Consider the following 17,387-nt stretch of genomic DNA (forward strand, 5'->3'; position numbering starts at 1 on the left):
TTATGTAAACATTTTATTTATGCATGAATGATTAAAGTAAAGCACGATGAACAGATACTGAAAAATGCTGGTTTATTTAAGTACGTTATTGCATGAACAATGATTGAATTTATTTTGGCTGTTTATGATTTGTGGACGATGCATCCAAAACATTGATTATCTGTTCATTCAACTAATGATAGTCTCTCATTTCCTGTAGAACTTCTTCTAAAGCGTCTTCTATACTCAGTTTGGGCGGCCTGTGAGCGTGAATAAACTAGAACAAGAAAAAGTCCTGTTAGTAAACACTAAAGATATTGAAGAAATCTAAAAAAATGTTTGATATATAAACTACAACCGCTGTTTGTCTAACCCTCACAGCCTCATTTTCGTTACTCGTCAAATTTTTACCTCTTTAGTAACCTCTAGTGTGGTGTATTTGTAATCAGCAGGTCCCAGTGACTCAATCACTGACGTGTAGTGACGTCTGGTGGAGTCGATGAATGCTCTAGTGAGATCCAACTGCTGCAGCAACGTCGTTGAGTGCAAAAACAGCGGGACTGTATGCCGTCAAACCTGTTAACATGGAAGATAATGAGCTAGTAAGAAAAGGATTTCCTCAGTGACTGAAATGTTCTGATTCTTTATAATAACCACTTGAGAAATTCATGTTTCCTAGGTTCAGGGTTATTCAGACGTAAAGCGTGTAGTTCATATTGTGTACTCACTCTCGATGGTTTCAGTGCTGACTGTGTGACTGGCTATTGGGGTGGGGGTCCATGTACGTCATGCCCAGTGATGGACCAACGGCAGCCATGCCTGAAACAATTGACAACATAAATGGGTGGATCTCACAAAAACATGTCCAGGTTTTTTGCATTATGGTAATGGGAGTTTGGAGCAAAATGTGCTTAAATGTCATGAAAATAGTCACAATGCAAACAAATAATAAATAACATTTTGATTTTAATATGAAATATGATTTGGGTGAGTGCTTGTCCCAAATACATTTTTCGCAGAACAAGAACAAAGTGGTCCTAAACTATAACCCTGAGGAACACCCCCCAAAAAATAGTCTGGCTGGCCTGAAGTATCAGATAATGTAAACCTACCAGAAGACCATGTGTAAGTTAGTCCATCTGCCTGAGTCTGTAATTGCAACCTCCTTCAAGTGACTGTCAGAACTGGGGCCGTGTGTTACCATTGCATTGGACGAGCTAGACCTCGAGGAAGAGTCTGAGTGGCGACTGGAAGATGATGATTGTGATAAAGTACGGTCATCATCGTCGTTGCCATCCTGGGATTTTTTTCACCCCCCGGTTAATGCATGGTTTTTCCTTCTGGAACATCACTGAGCATTTGAACCTTCTGTAATAGTTGCATATGAGTCTCTCAGTTGTCCGTGTGAAAAGATGGATCTCAAAATCATTGTTGGAAAGGGTTCAACTACACAAAAATGCTGGAAAACCAAAGAATTTGTGGGACCTGAAGGATTTTTCTGAAGAACAGCAGGCAGTTTAACTGTGCAGGACAAACAAGGGACTCATGAACAACTATCACTAAACAAAAAAAAAATGGCTGTCGATCATTCAGGCAAGAATCAAGTGTATGTAAACTTTTGAACGGGGTCATTTTTATAAATTCAACTATAATTTTCTCTTGTGGACCATACGTAAAAGTCTTTTATGTGAAATATCTTATTCAGGTTAGTACTAACTAAACAATAACATGCATTTTGTACGATCCCTCTTATTCTGGTAAAATAATTAACCTTTTGCAGATTCTGAAAGGGGGATGTAAACTTTTGACCTCAACTGTATATATGTATATACCCGCTCCAGAATTTTCTGCAATTTAAAAGGGTTACTTAATTTTGCCTGTTTATGATAGATTAAAAAAAATTAAATAGTGTGGATCATGGAGGAGAGTTCAGGATTAAATCAGGACCACAGAGAGTCAGGTTTCAGGCCCCACCATAGCACAGAAACTGCACTTGTTAAAATTACAAATGACATACTTCTTGCGTCAGACCAAGGCTGTCTCTCATTGCTAGTTTTACTTGATCTTAGTGCTGCATTCGATACTATAGATCATGACATACTCATAGATCGATTACAAAACTATACAGGTATTCAAGAGCAGGCTTTAAGATGGTTTAGATCCTACCTGTCCGATCGCTACCACCTTGTTCATTTAAATGGGGAGTCATCTCAAATATCACCAGTAAAATATGGAGTGCCACAAGGATCTGTCCTAGGTCCTCTGCTATTTTCGATATACATGTTGCCACTTGGTAATATTATAATATAATTAGGGATTAGTTTCCACTGTTATGCCGATGATACTCAACTATATATCTCAACAAGACCAGATGAAATTTCTAAATTTCTAAATCTAACAGAGTGTGTTAAAAATGTAAAAGATTGGATGACCAATAATTTTCTCCTATTAAATTCGGATAAGACAGAGATATTACTTATTGGACCAAAAGACAGTACAACGAATCTCGTGGATTACAATTTGCAACTAGACGGATGTACGGTTACTTCCTCTACAGTCAAAAATCTGGGTGTTATATTAGATAGCAACTTGTCTTTTGAAAATCATATTACCCATGTTACAAAAACAGCATTCTTCCATCTTAGAAACATTGCCAAGTTACGAAACATGATACCCGTTTCTGATGCAGAAAAGCTAGTTCATGCATTCATGACCTCTAGACTGGACTACTGTAATGCACTGCTAGCTGGTTGTCCTGCATCTTCAATAAACAAGCTACAGGTAGTCCAAAATGCAGCGGCTAGAGTCCTTACCAGGTCAAGAAAATATGATCATATTACACCAATTTTACAGTCTCTGCACTGGCTACCTATTAAGTTCCGTATCAGTTACAAAATATTATTACTTGCCTATAAGGCCCTTAATGGGTTAGCTCCTGCATACCTAACTAGTCTTCTACCACGCTACAATCCATCACGCTCCCTAAGGTCACAAAACTCTGGACTTTTGGTAGTACCTAGGATAGCAAAGTCCACTAAAGGAGGTAGAGCTTTTTCGCATTTGGCTCCCAAACTCTGGAATAGCCTTCCTGATACCGTTCGGGGTTCAGACACACTCTCTCTGTTTAAATCTAGATTAAAGACACATCTCTTTGGCCAAGCATTCAAATAATGCATCTCATAATCTTTTACTGCAGTCATAATCTTTTACTGCAGTTATATCTAATCAAATGCACATTATTATTCATTAGTTTGGGTTAAACAAATCATTTTTGCTTGGTTGGAACAGCAGCTACGCTAATTATGTTTGTATTTGTTTCTCTGTCTTTTGCCACGGGATTAACATCCCGTGGTAACTAGGATTCACACAGTGGACAGGTGTCTTTTATACTGATAACAAGTTCAAACAGATGCCATTAATACAGGTAACCAGTGGAGGACAGAGGAGCCTCTTAAAGAAGAAGTTACAGGTCTGTGAGAGCCAGAAATCTTGCTTGTTTGTAGGTGACCAAATACTTATTTTACAGAGGAATTTACCAATTCTTTAAAAATCCTACAATGTGATTTTCTGGATTTTCTTTTCTCATTTTGTCTCTCATAGTTGAGGTATACCTATGATGAAAATTACAGGCCTCTCTCATCTTTTTAAGTGGGAGAACTTGCACAATTGGTGGCTGACTAAATACTTTTTTGCCCCACTGTATATATATAGGTCACACACACACATTCTTGCATATGTGGTTTATGGGGACTCTCCATAGGCGTAATGGTTTTTAAACTGTACAAACTGTACATTCTATCGCCCTACACCTAAACCTACCCCTTACAGAAAACTATTTGAGTTAAAAAAAAACACCATTTACTATTTTTTTAAAAAGCATTTTTGGTTTACGGGGTCACAGGAAGTGTCCTCAGAAATCATGTTTACTATGTCTTTATACACATTTGTGCCCTCATAAACCATATATACCAGAACACACCTTAATCGTTATTGTTTTTCAAGTGGTCCAAAAATTGTGAAGCTGATTGATTAGAAGAAGCAACAGTAAAATTATTCAAAAAAATCTTATTTTCAAATTCTAAAAGAAAACATTAAAATCATATGTACTATTTTACTTATTTTTATTACAACATGCCTATATATATATATATATATATATGTGGATCTTGGATGAAGGGGGCCTTGGAGTTTTATAAACTTAAATATTTTAAATAATTTAGACTTCTTAATTCCCCTTTGAAGTTTGCTAAGTCCCCTATAGTGGTCACCAGCCCCCCGATTGAGAAGCACCGTTTTAGACCTCATTTACAAGCATACGCTATTGTTACACTGCCCGGACAAAAAAATAAAATAAAATAAAAATTCAGTCAGGATTTAAATAAGCAAATGCTTAAAGGCACAATATGTAAGTTTTTTTTAATTAAAATATCCACTAGAAGTGTTATATATTTTGCTGACTTGTGTACGTACTTTATCTCAAATTTTTCGAAGAATGTTTAAATCCAGAGAAATAAGCAATTTTAACTAGCGACCCGGACCGGGTCCATCGTGTCATTGTGTCGCCTGCCAATGACGTCATAACCCCTCGAATTTTGTTTTGTAGAAAACATGGAAACAGCAAATATTGCTGTATTTAATATGTTGTGCGTTTTATTAGACCGGTGACGACCACACGGAGTAGCATTATAACCGAACTTTCAAATGTATCTAGTATGATAAAACAGCGCTGCTTTACCCCACATACACACGACCGGAAGCAGCGGAAGCGGTCGACTGTGGCATAATAAAAGCTCTGCTGCTTTCGAGCCGTGTGTCACGCTCGTTCAGTGGCCTTGTTTCGCTTCGACGACTTTCAGCCTCACCCTGCTTCATTCCACTACGTTAATAAATCATTAGCTCATCCATGAACCACTAGCGAGTAATCCTAAGAAAAATGGATATTTCCACGCCTCCAGAAGGTAACTACGCTTGAGTGATTGTACCGCAGCGCGAGCGCGAATACACTGATACATGACAAAACCTCACTAACAAACACACAATTATCACATAAAATGAGCATTTATGTGCTGGTTATTTAGTGTGGGTGGGATGCTAAATCGCTTGCAGGTGTATTCACTGACTTACTGTGTAACTTATATATATATATAAAGCTTTTACAGTAGATGTAAGTTGTAAGATGTAAAACAGTAGGTTGTTTTTATTATTATGTATTTACTGTTTTGTATGTATTTTATTGCTTTGACTGACTGTGTCCCCCTGTGAATGATATCTTTTCGGATTTTTTTTGTTAATGTTATTCTTACTGTACTGTGAATGTTATATCTTTAATAAAAAAAATTCAAAAGTAGATGTCAACATTACAAGTACAAATATACTTACTGCACTAAAACTGTGGGCAGTTGATGTTAGCGATTGAAAAGATGGGAAAGAAAATGGCTGAACGCTTCTTACACTTTAAAAAGATGGCAAATATTTCCAAACGTCTTAAAATAGTTCCTTATAGTCATTAAAATAATACTATATGAACGGTTATGTTTAAAAAATATACTATGTATATATTTTGTGTATTGTATTTTTATTTTTTTCCCATCAGATCAAGAGCTGCGTAATGTCATTGATAAACTGGCCCAGTTTGTCGCCCGGAATGGACCCGAGTTTGAGAAGATGACCATGGAGAAGCAGAAGGACAACCTCAAGTTCTCCTTTCTGTTCGGAGGGGAATATTTCGGCTACTACAAATACAAACTGGCCATCGAACATCAGCAGCGTACGTGAATGAACCGCTGCAGAGCATAAGTCGCATTTTATTTCAACTAGGGATATGCCGGTATCAAATTCTCATGTTGCGGTTAACTGCTAATGCTTTTATCGCGGTATACGGTATTATCACGATATTGCAATTTAGTTTAGGTGCTGTCGTAATACAGTATGACCGGTTTAATAACTTTTTTCTTATAACAGAAATAACTGAACATTTAAATGCAATAAAGCAATACAGAAAAATGTATAAAGTTAAAAATGTTACACAGATTAAAGTGCAAAAGAACTATAAAGACCAATAGGTATCACTTTACAGTAAGACCTCATTAGTTAAGCTTAGTTAATGCATTAACATTCACAATGCGCAATAGTTGCATTTGCTACAGAAGTTATTAATCTTTGTTTAAAAAATACAAGTCTTGGCAACACGGTTGCAACTTTCGATTTTAACAACGTGTTATTAAATATTGGAATACCTAAGATTAATGAATGTTCAGAAGAATTTTTCATTGGCAGTTTATGTTAACTAATTAACTAATGTTAACTAATGAAGCCCTAATGTAAAGTGCAATAAGTGCCCACGATAACAATATCGTGCATATTCATTACCGTGATATATTGCATTACCGAATACCGGAACAAGTCTAATTTCAACTAACCAGTGTTATTTTAATATTATTTTTATTAATAGATATTAATATTGCATTTTTATTATTATTATTTATTTTTTAATATTACTGTTTAGGTTTATTTGATATTACTTCAATTTTAGGCTTAGTTCTGCTTTAGTTTTTAGTAATCTTATTTATTTTTTGTAAACTTGGTGCTTCAACTTAAGCTTATTTCAGTTAGGGGTCAAGGCATTTTAAGCTTTACAAATAAAGTTTATTTTCATTTTATTTCAGCTTCAATTAACAAAAAATGTGTTTAGATTTAGTTTTAGGTAATGCTACTAACACAGGGCTTGTGTGATTGAAATGTACAGCTAATATCTTTAATAAAAAAAATTCAAAAGTAGATGTCAACATTACAAGTACAAATATACTTACTGCACTAAAACTGTGGGCAGTTGATGTTAGCGATTGAAAAGATGGGAAAGAAAATGGCTGAACGCTTCTTACACTTTAAAAAGATGGCAAATATTTCCAAACGTCTTAAAATAGTTCCTTATAGTCATTAAAATAATACTATATGAACGGTTATGTTTAAAAAATATACTATGTATATATTTTGTGTATTGTATTTTTATTTTTTTCCCCATCAGATCAAGAGCTGCGTAATGTCATTGATAAACTGGCCCAGTTTGTCGCCCGGAATGGACCCGAGTTTGAGAAGATGACCATGGAGAAGCAGAAAGACAACCTCAAGTTCTCCTTTCTGTTCGGAGGGGAATATTTCGGCTACTACAAATACAAACTGGCCATCGAACATCAGCAGCGTACGTGAATGAACCGCTGCAGAGCATAAGTCGCATTTTATTTCAACTAGGGATATGCCGGTATCAAATTCTCATGTTGCGGTTAACTGCTAATGCTTTTATCGCGGTATACGGTATTATCACGATATTGCAATTTAGTTTAGGTGCTGTCGTAATACAGTATGACAGGTTTAATAACTTTTTTCTTATAACAGAAATAACTGAACATTTAAATGCAATAAAGCAATACAGAAAAATTTATAAAGTTAAAAATGTTACACAGATTAAAGTGCAAAAGAACTATAAAGACCAATAGGTATCACTTTACAGTAAGACCTCATTAGTTAAGCTTAGTTAATGCATTAACATTCACAATGCGCAATAGTTGCATTTGCTACAGAAGTTATTAATCTTTGTTTAAAAAATACAAGTCTTGGCAACACGGTTGCAACTTTCGATTTTAACAACGTGTTATTAAATATTGGAATACCTAAGATTAATGAATGTTCAGAAGAATTTTTCATTGGCAGTTTATGTTAACTAATTAACTAATGTTAACTAATGAAGCCCTAATGTAAAGTGCAATAAGTGCCCACGATAACAATATCGTGCATATTCATTACCGTGATATATTGCATTACCGAATACCGGAACAAGTCTAATTTCAACTAACCAGTGTTATTTTAATATTATTTTTATTAATAGATATTAATATTGCATTTTTATTATTATTATTTATTTTTTAATATTACTGTTTAGGTTTATTTGATATTACTTCAATTTTAGGCTTAGTTCTGCTTTAGTTTTTAGTAATCTTATTTATTTTTTGTAAACTTGGTGCTTCAACTTAAGCTTATTTCAGTTAGGGGTCAAGGCATTTTAAGCTTTACAAATAAAGTTTATTTTCATTTTATTTCAGCTTCAATTAACAAAAAATGTGTTTAGATTTAGTTTTAGGTAATGCTACTAACACAGGGCTTGTGTGATTGAAATGTACAGCTAGATTTGCCTGTTTGACAGCTGTATTGTGTGTAAGTTTCATCTTTATGGTGTGCTTCTCTCCTTTATAGATTCTGGCTCTCATGATGATGAATATAAAATGGAAGGTATTTATTAGACCGATGATCAGAAATGTTGAATTTTGCCTGGTATTCATGAAGTTCTTCTGTATCATTAGTGCTTGACACTATTGACAGATTATGTTGTGGCTTATGTTTTCTCAGACATACTTCAACCTGTAAAATTGGTTGAAACTTTCAAAAACAGCTGTGAAACACTTTTGGTAGTGTTTGCCAACCATCGCTGTTACTATCTCTCGTATTTCGGGATATTCGAAGAATTAATAGAATAGTTCACCCAAAAATGATAATTAGCTGAAAATGTCCTCACCCTCAGACTGTCCTAAATGAAGATGAGTTTGTTTCTTCATCAGATTTGGAAAAATTTAGCATTATGTCACTTTCTCACCAGTGGATCCTCTGCAGTAAATGGGTGCCGTCAGAATGAGAGTCCAAACAGCTGATAGAAACATCACAATAATCCACAAGTAATCCACTCCAGTCCATCAGTTAACATCTTGTGAAGTGAAAACATGCATGTTTGTAAGAAACAAATCCTTCATCAGTGTGTTTTTAACTTTGATAGAGAGTCCTCTATCAATAATGTTGCTTTCTCCAGTGAAAAAATTCATCTTGTCTGAATCAGGAGAGAAATCTGCACAGTTCAAGCATCGTTTACAAGCCAAAACAGCTCTAATCAAATATGTGGGTGGATGTTGATGTGAGAGACAACAGGAGATGGACTTTTTCAGCAGAGGAAGAGTTATTATGGATTATAGGCTCATATTTCTGCATATTCAACTATTTCAGATAAGACAACTTTTTCACTGGAGGAAGCAACATTACGGGTAACGGACTCTATCCAAGTTAAAAACATTTTAATGATGGATTTGTTTCTTACAAACACGCAGCTTTTGTCTTCTCCAGATGTTAACTGATGGACTGGAGTGGTGTGGATTATTGTGAAGTTTTTATCAGCTGTTTGGACTCTCATTCTGACGGCACCCATTGTGGTGATAATGTTACATCTCTACAAATATGTTCTGATGAAGAAACAAACTAATCTACATCTTGGATGGTCCGAAGGTGAGCACATTTTCAGCAAATTTATGTTTTTAGGTAAGCACATTACTTTACTGCACTGTTTTTTGCAGCATACATGATATATAAACTTGTGCAGCTTGATTTGATTTTTGGTTGACTTTTGTTTGTTTTTCAAATGCAAGTATTCCGTATAAATCGTGATTCAAATTTTCAGTTTCATTTTCAATCTAAGGAAGCCACAAGCAAGCACTTTTTCTTTCGGTTCTTTACTGGATTTCTTTTCCCCTCAGTTATTTGCAGTCAGTTCAGTATGTTGTATCCCCATGCTTTCCTCAGCTTAATGTTTTGTTAATGTATTCCCGAGTTTTTCATGCGACTGTCTCCAGACATGGAAAATCAGAGGGGAACAAACCAGCATGAGTGATTTCCTGCATGTTTCTCTGATCTGAATGGCTTTGCTCTGGGAACGTCCATTCAAACGAGAGTCAAGCTTCCTTCAGTAGTGTGACCGTTCACTCACATCCATCAGATCTGGATGTACTGGCAGGCAGATGTTTGTCTCGGCACACAGAAGGAGTTATAGTTTTTGCATCTGTGTGTTCTTGTGATTAGCACTGCTCTGTAAACCTCCGGATAAAGAGGTCACAGATGTTCCCGCGCCGATGACGATGCTCCCGCCGCCGCCGATCCCGCCGACCACGCCGTCTGTGGAGGAGCTGATCCAGCAGAGCCAGTGGAACCTCCAGCAGCAGGAGCAACACCTGCTCAGTCTCAGACAGGCGCATTAAAATCTTTTGCGCACAAAAGTTTTGACCCACTCAATGAAAAGTCTATGGGACTTTGCGTAGTTTTGATGGTCCATTTACATTTAGACATTTAGCAGATGCGATTTACAGCGTGTTGGGGAAGTCGTGGCCTAATGGTTAGAGAGTCGGACTCATAACCCAAAGGCGCCGCAGCAAAAATGGCTGCCCACTGCTGTGTGTGCACTTTGGATGGGATAAATGCAGAGCACTAATTCCTAGTATGGGTCACCATACTTGGCCACATGTCACTTCACTTCAAATGAGGACAATGGAAACAATCAAAATCAACAAAAGAGCAATAATAGTGCAATATGGTCATTCCATAAGTCTCAGTTAGCTTAACGCAGTACACCTAGCAAGGTTTTTTAAAATCATAATAAATAAAAAGAAAACAAATATAAAATACAAAAAGATTAGAGAATCTTGAAAACAAGCAGTTAGTAAATAAATAGTGCAAGCTTAATTTTAATTTTTTTATAAAGAATAGAATTAGAGTAGAGAATGCTAGAGTTAGAGGGTCAAATAAAGATGGAAGAGTTTTTTTTTTTAAAGCTGATTCTTGAAGATGGCTAAGGACTCAGCTGCTCGGATTGAGTTGGGCAGACGTTAACTTGCAGAATGCAAGCTTCTAGAGGCACATAAGTCTGAAGTAATGACTTTAGGTAAAGGGGTGCAGAGCCAGTGGTTGTTTTGTAGGCAAACATTAATGCCTTGAATTTTATGCGAGCAGCTATTGGTAGCCAGTGCAAATTGATAAACAGAGGTGTGACGTGCATTCTTTTTGGCTCGTTAAAAATTTATTCTGAATTAATTGTAAAGGTTTGATAGAACTGTCTGGAAGACCGGCCAAGAGAGCATTGCAATAGTCCAGCCTGGACAGAAGAAGAGCTTGAACAAGGAGTTGTGAAGCATGTTCCAAAAGAAAGGTCCTGATCTTCTAGATGTTGAATAAAGCAAATCTGCAGGACTGGGCAGTTTTAGCAATGTGGTCTGAGAAAGTCAGCTGATCATCAATCATAACTCCAAGGTTTCTGGCTTTTTTTGAAGGAGTTATGGTTGATGTGCCTAACTGGATGGTGAAATTGTGATGAAACGATGGGTTTGATGGAACCACAAGCAGTTCTGTCTTGGCAAGGTTGAGTTGAAGGTGATGGTCCTTCATCCAGCAAGAAATGTCTGTTAGACAAGCTAAGATGTGAGCAGCTATCGTCGGATCACCAGGATGGATTGAGAGGAGCAAGTTGAGTGTCATCAGCATAACAGTGATATGAAAAGCCTTGTTTCTGAATGACAGAACCTAGTGATGCCATGTAGACAAAGAAAAAAGAGAATTGGTTCAAGAACTAAGCCCTGAGGCACCCCAGAAGTTAGATGTTGTGACTTGGACACCTCACCTCTCCAAGATATCTTGAAGGACCTATCTGAGAGATAAGACTCAAACCACTGGAGTGTGGTTCCTGAGATGTCCTTTGCCAATAGTGTTGACAGGAGGATCTGGTGGTTAACCGTGCCAAAAGCAGCGGACAGATCCAGCAAGATAAGTATTAAAGATTTGGAATCCGCTCTTGCCAGTCTTATGGCTTCAACAACTGAGAGCAAGGCAGTCTCGGTTGAATGTCCTCTTCTGAAACCAGACTGGTTGCTGTCGAGGAGGTTGTTCTGTGTGAGAAAGGCAGAGACTTGGTTGAACACCATATTTGTCAACAGTCAACTGTATGAAATGTAAGATGACATACAGGTCTGGGGGCGGGGCCAGTGTGTTAACTGCGTTAAAATATTTTAAGCGCGTTATTTTTCCATAACTAAAGTTAACACATTAAACTGACAGCCCTAGTTAAAACATATTAGCAGTGTGATAAATCATGCTAGCAACATATAAAAAAAAACATGTTGGCAGCATGATAAATCATGTTAGGACATGTTAAAACATTAGCAAAATGTTAAATATGCTAGCAATGTGTTAAATCATGTTAACAACGTTCAAAACATGCTGTTAAAACTGTTAACTATGTGTTAAAGCATGCTTGAATCATGTTAGCAATGCGTTACAACAGGCTAGCAATGTGTTAATTCATGATAGCAACATGTTAGTAATGTGTAAAATCAAATGGAAAAAAAATTATAGCAATATGTAAAAAAACCATTTTAGCAACATGCTAGCGATGTGTTAAAACATGCAAGAAACACTCAAACATACTAGGATTGTGTTAAAACATGGAAGCAAAGCATAAAAAACATGGTAGCAGCATACTAAATTGTTAATGTTTTAAAATGTTAGCAACTTGCTTAAACATTTTAGCAGTGTTAATAACATTCATGTTGGCAGCATGATAAATCATGTTAGGACACGTTAAAACATTAGCAAAATGTTAAATATGCTAGCAATGTGTTAAATCATGTTAACAACGTTCAAAACATGCTGTTAAAACTGTTAACTATGTGTTAAAGCATGCTTGAATCATGTTAGCAATGCGTTACAACAGGCTAGCAATGTGTTAATTCATGATAGCAACATGTTAGTAATGTGTAAAATCAAATGGAAAAAAAATTATAGCAATATGTAAAAAAACCATTTTAGCAACATGCTAGCGATGTGTTAAAACATGCAAGAAACACTCAAACATACTAGGATTGTGTTAAAACATGGAAGCAAAGCATAAAAAACATGGTAGCAGCATACTAAATTGTTAATGTTTTAAAATGTTAGCAACTTGCTTAAACATTTTAGCAGTGTTAATAACATTTTATTGACTTTGAGTAAAATCTTCAAACTTCAAGCTGTTCAAAATCGTTTCATCCAGCAGAGCCAGTGAAACCTCCAGCAGCAGGAGCAGCACCTTGCTGAAAAAACGAATTTCTTATCCAAAAATAGTCCTACTGATCCCATGCTTTTGAACATTGATATAATCTGTTAAATAAATGTGTTTTGGGGTTTCAGGAGCAAGTGACGGCTGCCATCTCTCTGGCGATGGAGCAGCAGATGCAGAAACTGCTGGTGGAGACGCAGCTGGACATGAACGAGTTCGACAACCTGCTCCAGCCCATCATAGACACCTGCACCAAAGACGCCATATCGGTACGAGCCGGAAACCTGCCTCACTCACGCCCGCTCTGTCTGATGTGTCTCAGATTAGTCATTATCTGGTTATTTCTCTTTCTCAGGCTGGAAAGAACTGGATGTTCAGTAATGCTAAGACCCCGCCGCACTGCGAGCTGATGGCGTCGCATCTCAGAAACCGCATCACTGCAGACGAGGCACATTTCGAGCTCCGCCTGCATCTCATTTATCTGACTAATGACGTCCTGCATCACTGGTGAGATGCAGAGATTTTATCTGAACTGTTACAATATATATGAAAACTTAAATTAGCTAAAAGTGTAGACCGTTATTTTAGTGTTATAAATATACTAATATAGAATTCATTAATATTTTGAATTGTTTAAATTATAATTTATTTTTCAAATGCATTATTTATTATTTTGTTGTTTTTAGCATTTTTCTTATAATTTAATATTTATATACATTAACACTATGTAATTTTTTTAGCTATATATTGAACTGTTTTGAACAATTATTTATAATATATACTTTTAATGTTGTATTTTTATAGTTTATACAATGTTTAATGTTATAATACAATTTTATAATAATAAATAAATATTTATTATGTTTTTAAATTTGTTTTAGTTTTAGAAATGTTATAGTAATTTAAGTCTTCAACTTAAAGTAAATCAAAGTTAGAAATTTTTTAATTTGAGTTATTGATCAGGGTTATTTTAATTGCATAACTCAAGAACAACTAAATAATATATTTAAATAATGACATCACATTAATTTAAATTTTAGTGTAATGCTGTTGTGTTGTTGTTTTTTTAAAATTAATTAATTCAATTAATTATTCATTTAAATTTTTGTTGTAGTAATTGAACATGTAAAATGTCACCTGAAAAACTAACTGAAATAAAATAAGTTGAAATAAATTAATACATTTTAAAAAATGTATTTCAAATAAACAAAATAGTTTTAAAGTTTTAATTTACGAGAACAACAACACTGGTCGGGTAATATTATTTCATTTAAAAATGTAATTTGAATCCTAACTTTCACTTAATTTTTATTTTGATGCTAGGGATGCACAGATATAAAAATTTTGGCCAATACCGATAACCGATAATTGTTTAAATATGAAAGCCGATAAACGATATGTTGGCCCGATAAACCTAAATCCACATTTTTACATAATTTTTGAGAGCCTGATTACCAAAAAAGTCTTACCATTAAAAGACATTAAACACTTCAGCATAAATCAAACATAAAGCAGCCTTACAAATAAATTTAATAATGCTTAAATAATAGAAACAAGTAACTAGACAACATTACTTGCATGTAAAAAAATAAATAAATCATGTGCCATGGATAAATTAAACGAAATATCCTCCGCACTGACAATAATTAAATTATTTTAATTAAACCATATTGTTGATGAAAAAAATAAGATACAAATAAAAGTGGTGGCTATTATTAATAATATATCAATGATTTTGAAAAAGAAGTATCTTAAATTAATACCACTGTTTCAAATAGAAGCATTGCGGTTTGAGCTGAGTGCGCTGTAGCTGAAGAGCTGAATGAACACCAGTAAACTAAAGCACATTGTTAGCGGGTTAATTAGGCTGTATGAGAATCAAATCTTTATCAACCCTCTACATTGCGAGTAAATCACTCACATATGCAACTAAATCTTCACTCTGGGCAAATAAATGATGTCTAATATTAGCCAATGGCTAATAAATTCTCAGATTTTACTCGCCAGTGTGTGAGTTGGAGGCCGAGTATAAGTTTAGCACAGATATATTTTCACTCACTGAACACTCTCTGACTGAGCGCTTCAGAGTTTCACTCTCCGTCAAGCGATCTGTGCTATTCTTCAGTTCATCTGAATGGATGTGCAGCACACCTGTATTTGACGTACCGTAAACTCTAGTGTGAAGCGCATGACTCGCCGTCGCACACACACGCAGAGAGAGAGAGAGAGAGAATTGACGTGCTACATGTAAACGATATTCTTTGTTGTATTTTCCTGTCAAAATAACAGCGTTCCTTTGGAATTCTTCAGCTTTTAAGAACTGCCGCTTTCTCCGCTAGTGGGCGGGACTAGTGCGCAAACGGCAATCTCATTGGCTGGCGCTCACCTATTATCATCCCTGTTTTGATTTCAGCAAATCAATTCGAGCGAACGCACACAACCTGATTAATATTCATGAATCCAGTAGCTCATAAATCCTTGTTTTATATTGTTCTTATTAGTAGAATTCATATCATTATTATCTTATCAGTATTTTTCTTAGTTTTTTCTCATTTTTTTTAAAGAAACACTGAATGACCAAAAAAGCACCACCAGTCCAGTTAAAATGACTTAATATGCATTCAAACATGGTTATCAAGTTTTAATTCTAATTACTAAAGTTCTATCATTAAATAATACTTGATTATCATATTATAATGCTTGACTGACTGATGTTAAGAATGTACTTTCAGATATTTAAAAAACTGTGCCATTTACAAACATATACAGTGGGGCAAAAAAGTATTTAGTCAGCCACCAATTGTGCAAGTTCTCCCACTTAAAAAGATGAGCGAGGCCTGTAATTTTCATCATAGGTATACCTCAACTATGAGAGACAAAATGAGAAAAGAAAATCCAGAAAATCACATTGTAGGATTTTTAAAGAATTAATTGGTAAATTCCTCGGTAAAATAAGTAGTTGGTCACCTACAAACAAGCAAGATTTCTGGCTCTCACAGACCTGTAACTTCTTCTTTAAGAGGCTCCTCTGTCCTCCACTCGTTACCTGTATTAATGGCATCTGTTTGAACTTGTTATCAGTATAAAAGACACCTGTCCACAACCTCAAACAGCCACACTCCAAACTCCACCATGGCCAAGACCAAAATTGTAGACCTCCACCAGGCTGGGAAGACTGAATCTGCAATAGGTAAGCAGCTTGGTGTGAAAAAATCAACTGTGGGAGCAATTATTAGAAAATGGAAGACATACAAGACCACTGATAATCTCCCTCGATCTGGGGCTCCACGCAAGATCTCACCCCGTGGGGTCAAAATGATCACAAGAACTGTGAGCAAAAATCCCACAACCACACGGGGGGACCTAGTGAATGACCTGCAGAGAGCTGGGACCAAAGTAACAAAGGCTACCATCAGTAACACACTGCACCGCCAGGGACTCAAATCCTGCAGTGCCAGACGTGACCCCCTGCTTAAGCCAGTACATGTCCAGGCCCGTCTGAAGGTTGCTAGAGAGCATTTGGATGATCCAGAAGAGGATTGGGAGAATGTCATATGGTCAGATGAAACCAAAATAGAACTTTTTGGTAAAAACTCAACTTGTCATGTTTGGAGGAGAAAGAATGCTGAGTTGCATCCAAAGAACACCATACCTACTGTGAAGCATGGGGGTGGAAACATCATGCTTTGGGGCTGTTTTTCTGCAAAGGGACCAGAACGACTGATCCGTGTAAACGAAAGAATGAATGGGGCCATGTATCGTGAGATTTTGAGTGAAAACCTCCTTCCATCAGCAAGGGCATTGAAGATGAAACGTGGCTGGGTCTTTCAGCATGACAATGATCCCAAACACACCGCCCGGGCAACAAAGGAGTGGCTTCGTAAGAAGCATTTCAAGGCCCTGGAGTGGCCTAGCCAGTCTCCAGATCTCAACCCCATAGAAAATCTTTGGAGGGAGTTGAAAATCCATGTTGCCCAGCGACAGCCCCAAAACATTACTGCTCTAGAGGAGATCTGCATGGAGGAATGGGCCAAAATACCAGCAACAGTGTGTGAAAACCTTGTGAAGACTTACAGAAAACATTTGACCTCTGTCATTGCCAACAAAAGGTGTATATAACAAAGTATTGAGATGAAATTTTGTTATTGACCAAATACTTATTTTCCACCATAATTTGCAAATAAATTCTTAAAAAAATCCTACAATGTGATTTTCTGGATTTTTTTCCCTCATTTTGTCTCTCATAGTTGAGGTATACCTATGATGAAAATTACAGGCCTCTCTCATCTTTTTAACTCACTGAACACTCTCTGACTGAGCGCTTCAGAGTTTCACTCTCCGTCAAGCGATCTGTGCTATTCTTCAGTTCATCTGAATGGATGTGCAGCACACCTGTATTTGACGTACCGTAAACTCTAGTGTGAAGCGCATGACTCGCCGTCGCACACACACGCAGAGAGAGAGAGAGAGAGAATTGACGTGCTACATGTAAACGATATTCTTTCTTGTATTTTCT

At 36.2% G+C, this 17,387-nt stretch overlaps 1 protein-coding gene and 1 pseudogene across 1 annotated transcript in view; one reads left to right on the forward strand and one right to left on the reverse strand.

Moving 5' to 3' along the window:
* Nucleotides 1–53: 53 nt before the first annotated feature.
* The window catches only part of LOC107566357 (uncharacterized protein C19orf44-like), a 33,410-nt pseudogene continuing 16,076 nt past the window's right edge, over nucleotides 54–17,387 (reverse strand).
* Nucleotides 4,895–17,387, forward strand: part of LOC107566355 (calcium homeostasis endoplasmic reticulum protein) — a 24,011-nt gene continuing 11,518 nt past the window's right edge. Inside the window, exons 1-6 of the mRNA XM_016251785.1 lie at nucleotides 4,895–4,937; nucleotides 5,573–5,746; nucleotides 8,227–8,262; nucleotides 9,871–10,037; nucleotides 13,003–13,140; nucleotides 13,227–13,378. Of these exons, the coding sequence (XP_016107271.1) occupies nucleotides 4,913–4,937; nucleotides 5,573–5,746; nucleotides 8,227–8,262; nucleotides 9,871–10,037; nucleotides 13,003–13,140; nucleotides 13,227–13,378 (692 nt within the window). The 5' untranslated portion in view covers nucleotides 4,895–4,912. The remainder of the gene's footprint in view (nucleotides 4,938–5,572; nucleotides 5,747–8,226; nucleotides 8,263–9,870; nucleotides 10,038–13,002; nucleotides 13,141–13,226; nucleotides 13,379–17,387) is intronic.

Source organism: Sinocyclocheilus grahami, unplaced genomic scaffold (genome assembly GCF_001515645.1).
Source record: "Sinocyclocheilus grahami isolate Dianchi unplaced genomic scaffold, SAMN03320097.WGS_v1.1 scaffold1070.1, whole genome shotgun sequence".
NCBI classification, from domain to species: Eukaryota; Metazoa; Chordata; class Actinopteri; order Cypriniformes; family Cyprinidae; genus Sinocyclocheilus; species Sinocyclocheilus grahami.